The sequence below is a fragment of the Platichthys flesus genome, chromosome 20 (assembly GCF_949316205.1).
Source record: "Platichthys flesus chromosome 20, fPlaFle2.1, whole genome shotgun sequence".
Taxonomy (NCBI): domain Eukaryota; kingdom Metazoa; phylum Chordata; class Actinopteri; order Pleuronectiformes; family Pleuronectidae; genus Platichthys; species Platichthys flesus.
The window spans coordinates 8658473-8673402 of record NC_084964.1 but is presented as its reverse complement, the minus strand read 5'-3'; the positions used below and the strand labels follow the sequence as shown (position 1 = coordinate 8673402).

The window sequence follows — 14930 nt, the reverse complement described above, 5'->3', positions numbered from 1 at the left end:
ACCTAAAACTACCGCCCGTGCTCAGTCTCCGCCACATTTCTGAATCAACAACAACAACTAGAGGGAATTAACCTCTTTAGTTCAATGTTGACACACAACAGTTTACAAACACAAGCTAGCAAAGCAGCCCTGATATACAAAGTGTTATTGAAGAAGCTGTTTTGAAAACAAAGCTGCCGGAACACGGCAGCGGTCAGCCGTCCGCCTGGACCCTGACCCGCAGCAACAACTTGTATAACAGTGGATCGTTAGCCGGAGCGTTAGCCTGTAAGTTGGCTAAAAGTACAGGCGCTAACGCGGTGGGCTACCTTCAGTCAGTCCGCTGAAGGTGCGGTGTTTGGCCCTTAGGAAGGTGTCCACGCTGTCGGCCATAGCACCCGCCGGTTCCCGAGCAGCCCGAGCGAACTGTGCCGCCGCCTGTGCTCCTGTCAGCGGCCTCTTCCGGACAAGTTAACCGCTCCTGTGTCCTGCTGCTCCAGCTGCTCTGTTAGCTGAACGCCGGCGACTCTCGGGGATCGACTACTCAGCCTGTGTGTGTGAGTGTGTGTGTTAGTCTGTGTGTGTGTGTGTGTGTGTGTGTGTGTGTGTGTGTGTGTGAGTGTGTGTGTGTGTGTCTGTGTGTGTCTGTGTGTGTGTGTGTGTGTGCGTGCGTGCGTGCGTGCGTGCGTGCGTGCGTTTGTGTGTGTGAATGTATCTGTGTGTGTGACTGCAGCGGCTCCCAATGAGGTTGCAACCAACACAAACACAAACCAACACTCACACACACTTACTTTCATCGACAGCAATATGACAAAAGTCCAGCACACATCAATATGATTCGTATGTGTTGTGCAAACAAAGTAAGAAGGTGAAACACATTATTGATCCTCCCTCCATAAAGAGGATTAAACTGAAAATAAATACTAATCAGACATTTATTGTAAAGATTATGGGTATCAACTGTATTTAATCAATATTATTATGTAATATCAATACGTTAAACACATGGTTAATTTTGGATTTAATTCAATATATGTAATGCTCCGTTTAGACCACATGGATCAAATTCTAAGACTACACTAGTTTGAATACCATTATAATACAACTATAATTCTAATAACAATTATTATTAATTATTTTTACCATTTGCATAAAAAAGGATAAAATCTAAATAACATGCCATATCATTATTATCATATTCCCTATAATATAGTAAGGCATGATTTAACGAGTATGAAGCAGGGGCGGATCCCGGGGTGGAACATGGAAAAGTCAGAAAATCTCATTGGCCCCGGATGTGCCTCCCTCTGTCCTGTCTTTTTTTCCTTTGAAAATCTAGTCACTCACTTCAAATGTTAACAATAAATATGACAATTTAAAAATATATATATGTTTAAAAATATATATATATTTTCTAAGCTTTTTGGAATGTAAATGAGGAACAATTTTCAACATGTATTCAAAATGTCCGCTGTGATCCAGAAGGAGGATATCCGAGGACATCTTATTGACACTTTGATGACACCATAGGGTGAACTATACCTTTAAATGTAAACCATACTGAATCAGAACATGGATGTTGGACATGTAATTGTCCCCTCTGTGTAAACCGTGTCCCTTTTATGCTTTAAAAAAGAATCCTGGATACACGACTGCTCTGGAGTGGTGACTGAATGTGCTTTAGGATATGAAAATAAGTCCAGAGCAGATCATTCTATTATTTTTCTCACAGACTTGAATACAGCTGCATTGTTACTCTTCCTCTTTGCCCTTCTCACTGAAGAAACACTCTCCACAAGCAGAAACCTCATAAGCTGAAGTGAAACATGTGGCAGGCTTTTTAAAAACTCCAGAAAACACTATGATCATGGACAGTGTGAACCCACCTGCTCAGCAGCAAGGCCTGTGGCCCGGGGCGGCAAACCTTTCAGCACCATGGACAGAGGTGATCCACCGAGACCATTCAAATATGTGAATGAGGATGGATTGTTCATTTTACTTACATCAAGATTGTCAAACAAAAATAAGTTCTTCTTAGTCACAACATTAATCAACATACTTTTGTCAGATCTTTATGATTTTGAAGTAGAAAATTAAACGGCACTCGGAGAATTCAAGATCGTCACAAAAACCTGTCTCCACTGTGTGTTTTACTTACACATCCAATTAGCCTTTCTTAATTTTAAGGGAGAGACATTCCCCGATTTGATATAGTTCATTTGACATCGTCTTATTTTGGTGAGGATACATTTGAACTTAGTACTGGATGTGGTTAATAAATGGCCTAAAGAACGTTTGGAGAAAGTCCTGGGGCCACATTTTTTGGTGAACGACAATTTTTTTTCTCTTCCCGCTTTGAAAGGATGAACCATTGTAACCCTTTAAGCTACTTGTGGTCTAGAAATACTGCAACCTACGACTGAAAATGCGTAAATTGGACCCAACGAAACCCAAAGCCTTTCCTCGACGGTGAAACAGAATATAGTAATGTGCGTATTCTGAGGGGTTTTCTCGTAATATTTCATAATATAGTCTCTCTCTCTCTCTCTCTCTCTCTCTCTCTCTCTCTCTCTCTCTCTCTCTCTCTCTCTCTCTCTCTCTCTCTCTCCCCCTCCCTTCTCCATCCTCCATCCTGTATCCCTCCTCCTTCTCCTCCTCCTCCTCCTCCACCTCTCCTTTAGCGCACCAGGCTCTCCCACCCTCGGCTCTCTTTGGTCGCTCACTGCGCTCTCATTCTCGGTGCGGCTTGCGTCTCAGTGCCTGCTCCTCCCGTGCGTAATAGCGCACCGATGGACGTGTAAAGTGGTGCACTCTTGATGAAAACGCCTGCAAACAATGCCTCTCTGGAAAGACGCGTAGGTTGCGCAGCCGAAAGCGCGACTTGGAGAGCCGTTACTTGGAGATCTATTTAAGTCTGAGTGATTTTTCTTTCTTTTTTCATTTAATTTTTTTGTTTGTTTTTGTACGGGGATGGTGATATGTTAGTTAAGATCTTCATCGGCGCGCATGACGGCGCTATTTGGATGTATGTTTCTGGACTTTTCAGCGTATCATGACCGTGCGCCTTTTTCCATCTCCCCAAGTCTTTTCGTCTCTGCGTGAAGTTGAAAGGAGGAGAAGGCGCGATGAGGGGGAAAGTCTTTCTCCTCGGCTTCTTGTTGCTCAAACTTATGGCTCTGGTGTGCAAGGCCGACGGGGAGCCGGGGCTGCTCGGGGGCTTCGTCATGATCGCCACCTCTAACGGTACCCGCGAGGAGGACAGCGTGTCCGAGGAGACGCCGCACACCGAGGACAGGTGCCGGGGCTACTACGACGTGATGGGACAGTGGGACCCGCCGTTCATCTGCAAGACGGGCAACTATCTGTACTGCTGCGGCACCTGTGGCTTCCGCTTCTGCTGCTCCTACAAGCACTCGCGCCTGGACCAGAGCACCTGTAAGAACTACGACACGCCGGTGTGGATGAAGACCGGCCAGACCCCTTACAAAAAAGCGAACAATTTGCACGACAGCACCAAAGACAAGACGAACTTAATCGTCTACATCATATGTGGAGTAGTGGCCATTATGGCTCTGGTGGGGATTTTCACCAAATTGGGGCTGGAAAAGGCGCACCGGCCCCAGAGAGAAAACATGTCCAGGTGAGCCTCTCTCTTTCTCCCTCTCTCGCTCTCTCTCCCCCTCTTCTTCTCTCAGTGCGCTTGTTTACAAAGACACTTGCAGTAGTAGCCTACGCACGCAGAGATCTGGTGCGCGCAATTGTCTCCTTCTTTTCTCCACCTCTCTCTATATGTCTGAGAATAAACCTACCGCATCATTATAAAGCTACAGCTTGCTCTTTAAATGCATTGTGGGTGTTACATCTCACAGCATGCATGCAGCCTGTTGTTTCTGGGCAACCAGTGCAACTAATTACATCTTCTATGTCGAGAAAAAGGAGCAGGAGTGGATGCTGCATGCCTTCCTCCACTCCACACTGTACCTGGTCGTTGTGATATAACATTACGTGAGCTACTCTCAACAAAAGGGGGGCGGTTTCTTTCACCAAGGCAGCATTGCCCTCCATTGTTTATTCTTCATCACTGAAAAAGCTTTTATACAGTGTACTGACATAGTGAAGCGTAGATATGGGCAAAGGCTGCAGGAAAAAAGAATACCAGGAAAAAAAAAATCTGCCCCATTCATCATGTTTTTTTCCACTCAGCTGCCCCTCACAATTTCACCATAGAGGTTGCACCTGCATGTGCAGCAGTGCAGCCCGACTGAATAATTCAATTAACCGTGTTATGCACACTTCCTAATGTCTGCCCCACTAACCCATCCTTTATTCTCCCTTCTTCATCCGCTCCCCTCTCTCCTCTCCTCTCCTCTCGCAGGGCTGTTGCCAGTGTGCTGCAGGGCGGGTGTCCAGGTGAGCCGTATCGAGGAGAGGAGGCCCTCGGGATGCATTCGCAGCACTACGTCTCCCGGACCACAAACCTCCGTGAGCTTTTCTATTCCTTTCATTCCTCGTTTGGTGTTCCGGGTGTTTTGGACAGCTCATCACTGGCTGTTGTGAACCATGTGTATAAGTTGGAGCATATGGAGGTGTGGGTTGGGTGTGTGTCAGAGGGGAAAGCTGCTTTTACAGAAGCAACTTGAGTACGTCCAGTGATGTAAGGATGTGAGGGATCTTTAAGTCATCGCAGACTGACTCGCGGAGACTCAGAGGGGGCTCATATAACATCCTCAGAGCTGGGAGAACATATTCATCCCTGCAGGGCTTTCTCCTATATTTTTTTACAAATAACAGCCTTGGGTTTTTGTCTTATCTTGCACCAGCTTCCTATCCATCCATTTCATAACGCGAGAGAAAGAGAATATCCGCCTTTCTCTGCTGCTGCTTTTCAAATCCAGCCGTTATTCACTGTTTTATTTTGGATCATGCCCACATGATATAATGTGAGAGAGAATGAGGGAAGTGGGAGTTAGTGTGTGTGTGTGTGTGTGTGTGTGTGTGTGAGTGTGTGTGTGTGTGTGTGTGTGTGTGTGTGTGTGTGTGTGTTTGTGTGTGTGTGTGTGAGTTGGTGAGGAAGTGATGGTGGTAGTACGTGTGTGTAGGGGGATGGGGGGGCCGGGAGTTTAAAGGGTGGTGGTGTTGGTGGTGGTGGGGGGGTACAGAGTGTATGAATGCCATCTATTTCGGTTGTGTCCCATGGGCTGCTACAGTACCAAGCTTCTTTGTGTTTTTTAACACCGAAGATCAAACAGATGAATGCGCACAAACACACATATTCAAACACACAAAACTGTACAGGCCAGCGTGCACAGTGCAAGCACACACGTGATACAGACATGGAAACAGCCTTCAGATTCCATCACAGTTGCATTGTTAGCCTGTTGTTCTCTCACTTCTCCTTTTACTTTCAATCTTTACACGAATGGAACTCTTTGCAGCTCCATCTGACGAGATCAAAAATCTTCCCACACACTCACAAAGAGTGCATCTTGCTTTCTTGAGTGTATTAAATCACTTTAGTTCACAGCATAAAAGATCGCCACTTTATCTAATCTGTATCTATTCTGTTAAAAAGTGAAATGGTTTACCAGTTCGATGAGCAAAAATTCGGACTTATATCATGATCTGGCCTTCATATTTATTTTTGCTATAAAAATTACCTTTTTTATGTCACTCTTGCCTTTTATCTACCATCTTATTCCCCAAACGTCTTTCTGTCTCTATGTGTAACGAATTTCTCGCAAACTGTTCATCTTATCGGCTGCATACTTGGAATGTGAATCGCAAATAGCATGAGGAAGTGCAGTGTCGAATTTGGCGCCATTTGGAAACTCAATATCTTCCATAATAAAACATAAAAAGTCGGCCGATGCTCAAGCAGTCCGTTGAGGCGGGGCAGCGTGATAGGAGTCACTGAGTCTGTGAACCGAGTAGAACACGTCTTCTTCTAAGTCCTCTAACCGCAGCGGTGGATGGCAACTGGGTCAAACCATTTTGATAATCTGATTATTTATATTTCACCAAATCGGACTTACAGAAGTGGTTCACAAAAGGTTTCACAGTGGACCCCTGCCATGGCAACAACATTTTTAGCATCACCTCCTCTTTAGCGAAACCACATTGTTCATTTAATTGCAGTACTGCTTTGTACTAAGCACAATTCCAAGCTTTTATTTTGAAAACATTGTAAACTTTGGTCTGAAGATACTGTCTATTACAGAACCTCTGAAATCGCCAACATTTAATGTCTTGAAAAAAAATAAGCGAAGTTCAGTAAATCATTCAAACTTTAGTTCCATGAATAACTTATACTTTAAAATCTTCACTGCAGATAAACCAGGTAGGATGAACACAAAGTTTTCTAACTTCACTCTGCACCTCATGGACTGTTTATAGAAAATCTGTGAATACAACGTCCTGCACAAAAACAATAACAAACCGTAAAACTATATTGTAGAAATGTTTGAGGAGTTCTTAATAACAAGGAATAATTTTGAAGTAGCTCCAGAGCGTTAACACAGTCCAAAAAAATCAGCCTATTCCAAGAAAGCACTTTTAGAAGGGGCACTGCACTGTAAGTACAATTCCTGATTAGCTCATAGCACCAATGTTATCTCCCATCTCTAAATCTTACTCTCCATGTTCACAGTTTATTTTTGGAAATGGTCAACAGTGATCTTGACAGAAATATCGGGATTACGAAGTGCCGCTGAGTGAGGAAGCGTATGTAAGGGAGCACGTGTGTGTGCGTGTTTGTGTGTTTGTGTGTGTGTGTGTGTGTGTGTGGCTACTTATATTTGTGAGAACGAGATAAATATGTAATCCTACAACAGCTCCCTTGGCTAACGACAAGGTGACATAACCCTACTCAGCATGAAGCACTACACCCACAGATACTCAACATCATGATGAGAGCGGATCTCATGGACAAGGGGGGAAAGAAAGGTTGCATTCATCAGAAAGGGTTTGGTTTTCTGAGAGTCTACGTCCCCCCCCCAAAAAAACAGGGAAAAGACACAAAAAACGAAATACCATGAAAAGACATGAATAACACTTTGAGTAGGTGTTAGGAACCGCACAAGTCTTTCTTTCGCTCCTCGCTGTGGGAGAGATGAGATAACGGCTGACCTATCACCTGAGTGGCCAATAGGACACTGCTGTGGCAATAACAATTATTATTTGCAATGTGGAACGTGGGCATCTGAATGCTCCTAGCCTGGGGCTTGTGGGTAATCATGTGGAATGTTATTAACCTCTATGATCTGTCGGGATCATCCGCGACATCCGCCCGATGGACCCATAAAGCGAGGGAGGCGATTTAGAAGAAGAAGTAGATATGGATTTGCTGGATGTGGACATGTTATTCTTTTGTTTTAAGTGATTAACGGGCAGATAAACAGACTGAAAAAGGGGCGAGATGACTTTTCATTAGGATCATCGCTGCGAGTGCAACAGGGGCGGATGTGGGAAGAGGGGAAGAAGAATGGAGAGAGTGGTAATTGCAATGTAAAGATAAGTGTTTGGGGTCACAAAGGGCCACATGCATGTGCCGCTATGCACAAAGGACAGATACACAGTGCATGATTGCAGACCACATATTGATTATACCTTATGGCCAGATTGCCCTATTACCGGCATCAATGAATCTGGTCCGACGGATCTCTTCTGCTTATACAGGAGGAGAAAATTCCTTCGGGCCTCATGGGAATATCAGTCACAGAACACTATTCGTCTGGAAGCATCACTACTGTATCACCTATTTGGTTACGGCCTGCAGCATCTATGTTAGGGGCCCCATGTGAATCCAGCTGGGGCCACCTGCTGCATAAACCCACGGATTCCAGACCACTCCAGGGGCTTTACGTGAGAACGCATCTCTCCGAGTGAGAGGCTCCAGACCTTTCAACTTTTTATCCCACTTGCACTCTGGTGAAACCGCTGGGTAATGTCTGATTGAGCTGATGTGAGAGCACAGCAGGAGATTCTCCGCAGGATTCCCCCCGCTGGCGAGTGGGGGGTGCCGATTATGTTTGTAGCAACAAACAAAAACAACAGGGAGAAAACGAAACACTCTGGATGAAAAAAGCGGTGCCATGCATGTAGAAGACGCCCATGAAGAAGTCAAGAGAGTTTTTGGCGATAAGAGCCGACGTGTTGCTCTAAGCAAAAACATGTGATCTCCTCAACAGAATATACACATTACAGCCTGTGACCGCCTGCTGCACAACACCTCACCTGAACACTTTCGGAATTTCTGCGTTTTTGTGAACACATCTGACTCTAGGAATCTCCTGCTGAATTTTTCATCGGTGAAAGACAAATCGAGGAGACAGTTTTGAGTTCATGTCCGATAAAGACTTATCAGCATCACATTTGACATGTCTATTGTTAATGGGCCAAGAAAGTGCAGAGCTCTGTAGCAGCGGCGGCCCGGGAATCATCAACGTGATAATGTTCACAACAAAGGCAGAGACAACTGATTCTCCAGCTCGGAGTTACGTGTCACCCAAGGCCAAGCAAACAGCCCGTTCCAAACAGGCAGGTAACCAACAGGCAGCCTTGTGAAAATGGACACTCTTCACTTTCTTCTTGAACCGGAAAACCGACCGGCCGGCAGACTTTTAGTTTGATCTCGAAAAACGCGGAGACTTAGTGTGAATCCGCAAAAAGCGGAAAATAACGTTTGCATTGAGGAGCTGAAGAGCCAGAGAGAGGAGGACCGGAGGAAGAGGGACAAAGTGAGATAAAGGAGAAGAGAGCGAGCCGACGACAAATGAGCTCGGTGGCAGCGACGGCAGCCGTTTGTGAAGCTCTGACGGCCGGAGCTTTGTGTGTTTCGTGTTAAAGCCGGGCTCTTTCTATGGAACAGCATGAAAACATCTCGAGCCGTCGCCATTGAATTCAGGGTGACTTTCAACGTCGTTTTTTGTAGCACTGAAAGACGGTAGAGGAAGCCTGGTGTGTTTAAGTCTCACTGACGCAGCAGCAGCTAATCACATTGTTACTGCACTTAATGTATAATCTATTGGAGGAGATAGATGTGAGATTTAATTAGAAAACAGTGGCTATCCTGGTGAATTATTACACGCAGCACTTCCTCCACCCCGGTATTGTACTTTTTTCCTTCTGTAATTGTCATTCTGGGTATCACACGATCAAGCTTTAGGTGTGCAGCGCTATTAGTTTTATGAAGAACAAAAACACACACGCACACACTCACAGACAAAATCCTACGCATACCCACACACGCACACACAGCGCTCACTATTCACAACTCAGTTTGCCATTTGCAGGCTTAATTACCTCCCCAGCAGTTATAATCTTTTCCTAAACATTCTGAGATTGGAAGGATGAAATTTTAATAGGTAATTGCTTCTGAGATTGCACAGGCACGAGAAAGGGCCCCGTCTGCAAAATACTCACAGCTCTGCCTTGTGACTGTGCATGCGTGCGCGTACGCGGGCGCACGTGAGTGTAAGCGGCGTGCGCGACCCGTATGTCTGTGCACAGCGCCGGGCCTGTCACAGGAAGCTGCACATATCCTTCGTTAAAGGTAGATGAGTGTGACCTTGTCTTCCCTGCTGTCATCCGACCCTTCAGTGTGTCACATCTGATCGCCGAGTGGCGGGGCGGAGACGGAGAGAGGGAGAGGGAGCGGGTGAACCTGCGCAGGCCATAGAAACAACCAGAGAGAGGCTTTGAAAGAGAAAATGACAGAGCTGGAGGTAGTTATCGGTGAGGCGTCACTCCAGCTCCGGCTCCGTTTGAAGCTCAGCTCCTGTCCTCGCGTTCAAACAGGCAAAGAAAAGGAGGTGGAGTCGAAGTTCCATGCTGGAGTTTTTCTTTTCAGGCTGTTAGCGACGGCGACTGGTTTTCTTCTGATCTGAGGGAACATTTGCTATTTGTTTGTCTTTATTTGATATGTTTGTGTCCATGCTACGAGAAAACAAGGCTTTTAACACACATGAAGTCACACGGACAATGGTGGGATGTAACTTTACTTAAATGGGTTTATTTGCATGTACTTGGTTTTATTCAAGAAGAAAAGTGAATGTGGTCAATTATTTTGCAGTAGTAGTTGGCCAAGCTGTGTGTCACTCAGTAAACAGTCACCCACATGCTGCTGAAGTACGTGTGACAGAGGAAGTTGGAAAATCAATGCATCGAGATGGTTACTTGTACCACAAATTCATCTAAGATATGGATATGAAAGACTTTTACGAAGATATTTAATTAGCGTCTAAAAATGACTTTGCTTTCCCACATTATTAAACAGGTTGGTGCAATTATTCAGTGCCAAACAAGCTCTCCCGTTTTTTTTTTTTTTCTTTCACCATGACAATAAGGTCAAGGAGTAAATTGTGTTACAGTGACACGGCACAGAAGCAGAACGCCACAGACCAAGATACGGAGAAACAAAGGAAGCGTCTCCTCCTCCTCTTCTCAAGGGCCTCATCCCTCACCCTCTCTCCACCTAATTATCTTAATGCGAGGCCCCTCAGCAGCCCAGGGACGCCATTAGATTCCTGTCTGTTTGGGCTCATGGGGCCTCACAGCCGGAGAGGTTGGAGCCGTGGTGGACAATCCACTCATTTTAGGCACAGAGGGAGGTCGTGGCTGGGGAGGTGTCAACACAGCCTGGGGAGGGAGGGAGACTGGCACTGACGGGACATCCATACTACAACAAAACGGCATTTGGCTCTGTACCAATTAAATCAATGTCCATACTAATCCGCCGTTCATATACACTGGTCATCTGCGTGCTGCTGCTAGTTGCAGAAGTGTTGCAGATTGCTGGCGTATTAGTCGGAGGATTGTAAAATACATGATTTAACTGTGCAACCGGACCAGCAATGCTTGATCATCCACTTTGCATCCTACACTGGTAGCTAAGGCTAATCCCTTTTTTTTCCTTCTGGACGAGGGTCATGTAACAGGAAGTTGACAAATGTCGTGAACGAAAAGACCCAATCAGCAAGTTACGTCTACTTTGTCGTTTCCAAACATGTCCGTTTCTGCCCGTGCAAGGCTTAAAAGCAGCGATAGTGTTTTCAAATTACAAACGGGACCAGCAGCGTTTAGGAGAAAACCCAAAACTCAAGACATGGGTGGGGTTTTCCCATTGGCATAGAGGGTTTTAAAATCATAACTATAGCAACAGACCTTGAACTGCCCCGCTCCTGTTATTGAGCTTTGTAGAGAAGGTCACATATAAACGTATAACAGTTAGACATCTTTAAGAAATGAATCAGTATTTTAAAGGGCAGTGAGTGGTGTTATGGGGGGGCGCCCGTCCTTCTCTGTCCTTCATGTTTGGCGTCTTCCACTGTGTAATTTGCCGTCTTGTCATTATGATGTAAAAGATGCAACAGGGACAGTGAATATCTTAACTGCTAATCAGCCAACCCCACCAGCCCTCACAAATATTAATCAGGTCATTTACTCTCAGGAAGTCACATTTTGCGTTTGACAGGTAATTATGTGTGAGCCTCTGTGAGTGTCTACGTATGTGCCTGCACGAAAGTGAAATGCATTAAAGAAACTATAGTGCGCGATCACTTAGATTGTGAGCGCAGTGAGCGATATCACGTCCATCGATCTCCATCTCCTTTCCCTCTCGCCCGCGTGAGACTCTTTGTTATGACACGGCACTGGCAGGCAGTCATGGGATGTGCAGACCCACTTCCCATCTGTATATTTGAACAGGTGGTTATCACCCCCGCTTTCTAATTAACTGCTACACTGACTCTCTTTAATCCACTATTCAAATTAATGACTCGAGCCTTTTTGCAAATATAAGGATTATTTTTCTTTGTCAAAGGAATTCACACATAAGGAGTCGGTTATTAATGAACCTAACTGTGAATACTTTTCAAGTTGAGTTTTTTTGGGGTTGTCCTTAAAGGGATAGTTCACTGGAAAAAAAAAGGAAATTATCTCATTATCTTCTCACCCCCTATGCCGATGGAGGGGTGGGTGAAATGTTCGAGTCCACAAAACACTGTGGGAGTCTCAGGGGTAAACAGCGTTGCAGCCAAATCCAATATAATTGAAATAACTGGTGACTCCTTCTTCAAACAAAAAAACAAAAACACATAGAATGACTCCATGCTGCTCAAAGTGTCCGCATCCCCCCCGACATTCAGATGTATTTCATTCTATCCCTTTATATGTCAAGGGTGGCTCAAACATGCCTCTATTTCTTATTGCAATAAAAGATGAGCAACTATGATGCTTTTATCTATAAGAAGCTCCTTGTCAGACATGAAGTGAATCACATAGGGGTGTTATAAGTGCTTTTTTATCCTCTAACATGCTATGCGTTCGCAAATCCTCAGTAATCTGCAGCTGTTGTCGTGCACATTTCTAATAGGGAGATGGAGCTTTAATCTCTCTCTCTCTCTATATATGGACAGATTAAAGCTCCACAGGTTGCCACTGTTGTGTTTGATATTATCCTGATAAAGACAATAGTCACACACACTGTTATCTATACATCATTTTCTGATGACCTCAACCTGAACAAGGTCACACTCAGAATAAGCATCAATTGAATTAGGACATGTGGAGTATTCTGATAAAGTCCTATCAGGGCTTTTACAGTATTTTGAATGTTGATGTAATGTTGATAAAGGTCATAATCAGACTAAGCTTTGTAACATGGACACAGGAAAATAAATGGGATTTCTGAGCAACTCCTGTTAGCATCATAATCAAAACAATGTCTCATTCAGAATATGGTCAATAGTCGGAGCTTGTGACAGCTGATTACCTGAGGTGGTGATTGAGGGTTCTTTAAAACTAGTTAGCAGCGAGGAAGATGATTAGTGAAAGTATTCTATACTATACCATAATAATATATAATAATATCCACTTTTACGTAGTCCACATCCACTTCATGGTGATGTTGATGAAGAAGTGCTTGAGTTCCGCTGGCAGGGCTGTAGGTTGATCTATGAAGAACAGGTTGAGAACCACTGGAATCACAATAACTGTACTATAGGAACGCTATGTCTGTATGTGTGCGCGTGTGAGTGTCTGTGTGTGTGTGTGTGTGTGTGTGTGTGTGTGTGTGTGTGTGTGTATATCTGTGCATTTTAAAGTCTTGGCTTTGATAGAGAACAGTCTGTTTTCGACGAACCTGCCAGTTCACTTCCCATTTCCCTAAAGGGCTGAGGGCTCTTTTTTCTCTTCCTTAGACACACACACATACACACACCTACACACACATATACATATACACACCTACATTCTGTCCCAGGCTTGTGCTTCACACACGGCCTGGGGGCAGGGAGCAGATTTTGCTTGGCTAGCTGACTGATGCCACCAGCGAAGTAAAGTCACCAGCAGGGAATGCTCATACTGGGAGCACGATTATACACAACCCATTCCTCGCTTTCCCCATGCACCATCCATGACTACCCTCCGTCACCAGACTGAGGGTGATGGTGCTGAGTGCTCGCTTGCCACCCTGCCCCGAGGAGGTAAGGGATACATTGGCGCCTGTCCCATCGCCCCCCCCAACCCCCCCCAACCTGACCCCTTAGCGTCGCTTGTTGGGTTGGTCATTTACACTATATGTGGGCACAGACAAATATGTTAGAATACATAAAATTGCATATATTTTGGGCTGGGAAACCGCAAATGAGTGGAGCCTTTCAGTTTTTACAACTGAAAAACTGATCTCCGTCCGTGGAGCTTTTCTTCCAGGAAAGGTCAGATCTTGTCTTGGTTTATTTCTTCCTCATATTACTGCTCACATCTGGAATCACCTCAGTGTCAAAGAAGGGCGTCGAGGAGAACACACCACCTGAATACTGAACTTTATCAAGAGGAATAGCGTCTGTTTTTGCTTTGAGATGTTTTAACAGGACACATCCACTGAAAACCTATGTTTCTTAAGGTGCCTCCGAGAGCCTGAGCGTGCAGCTCGGAAAGGGAAAGAAGACAGACGGCTTGAATTAACACCAGTTACAATGGATTGTGATGGTGACCCAGTTTCTCAGCATTAAAGGGATACGATTGATAAATATATGCATATTGGCTTTCTTGCCGAGCGTTAAATGAAAGACCTGATAGCACTCTGATGTCTTATTGTAAGTCGCTTTGGATAAAAGCGTCAGCTAAATGAAATGTAATGTAATGTCTGATGTTGAATATAAAACTACAGCCAGCATCAGCCGGCGATAGCTTAGCTCAACATGAAGTCAGGAAACTTCTAGTGCTACCTGGCAATCTCATGGGTAATGACACTTCATTAAAAGCAACCCAAGATATGCGGGATACGTTACACTGTACACATGCATTTGTTGACAAGCTGATGGAGAAAGCGAAAGCTGTTCTGGATGTCTAAGCATGATGTGTTACAAATCACATCAAAATGGTTTTGGCTAACTTGCCAACTATTAAAAAATGGGATTACTTGGCCTCGGAAGATAAAGTAACTAGTCATCCCCTTCTCATTTCCAGCCCAATGTCAAGCAATAGTTACGACTTGTCCCATCAGAACGCCTGGTCGGCATCTGTCATGCATCCTTTGACCTCTTTAAGGTGTCGCCAACAGATGAAATATGCTCTGATATTCACCCTTGTTTGGTTTTCTTACTTTCTCTTTACCTTTCTTAATCTGCATTAAGTCCGTGAATATCTTCTTTGTTTTTCTTCTTAGACTCTGCCACGATGGCCACACTGTGAATGGCGAGCTGGTTGTCTCTTATATCGCGCCGCTAGCTCCTGCTCTGGTTGTTGGTGTGTGTTGTATGTCGTAATAATATATCATGTTCCCGCATGGTAGGCCCTTCTCCACATGCTCCAGGCATCGAGGGGCGCTGTGGCATTGATTGACACGTCATTCTCCCTATCTTAAGGTTTTGTACCATCAAAATACATTTGAAGCTGTTATTTTAACCTATAAAAATGACCTACTACTGGAAATCATTTCTGTCACCCAGATA

General features: G+C 44.7%; 2 protein-coding genes across 2 annotated transcripts in view; one reads left to right on the top strand and one right to left on the bottom strand.

Moving 5' to 3' along the window:
• The window catches only part of cpped1 (calcineurin-like phosphoesterase domain containing 1), a 33768-nt gene extending 33252 nt beyond the window's left edge, over positions 1-516 (bottom strand). The window contains exon 1 of the mRNA XM_062414065.1: positions 309-516. Coding sequence (XP_062270049.1) covers positions 309-372 — 64 coding nt within the window. The 5' untranslated portion in view covers positions 373-516. The remainder of the gene's footprint in view (positions 1-308) is intronic.
• Positions 517-2726: 2210 nt separating this feature from the next.
• The window catches only part of shisa9a (shisa family member 9a), a 49527-nt gene continuing 37323 nt past the window's right edge, over positions 2727-14930 (top strand). Inside the window, exons 1-2 of the mRNA XM_062378960.1 lie at positions 2727-3619; positions 4355-4461. Coding sequence (XP_062234944.1) covers positions 3105-3619; positions 4355-4461 — 622 coding nt within the window. The 5' untranslated portion in view covers positions 2727-3104. The remainder of the gene's footprint in view (positions 3620-4354; positions 4462-14930) is intronic.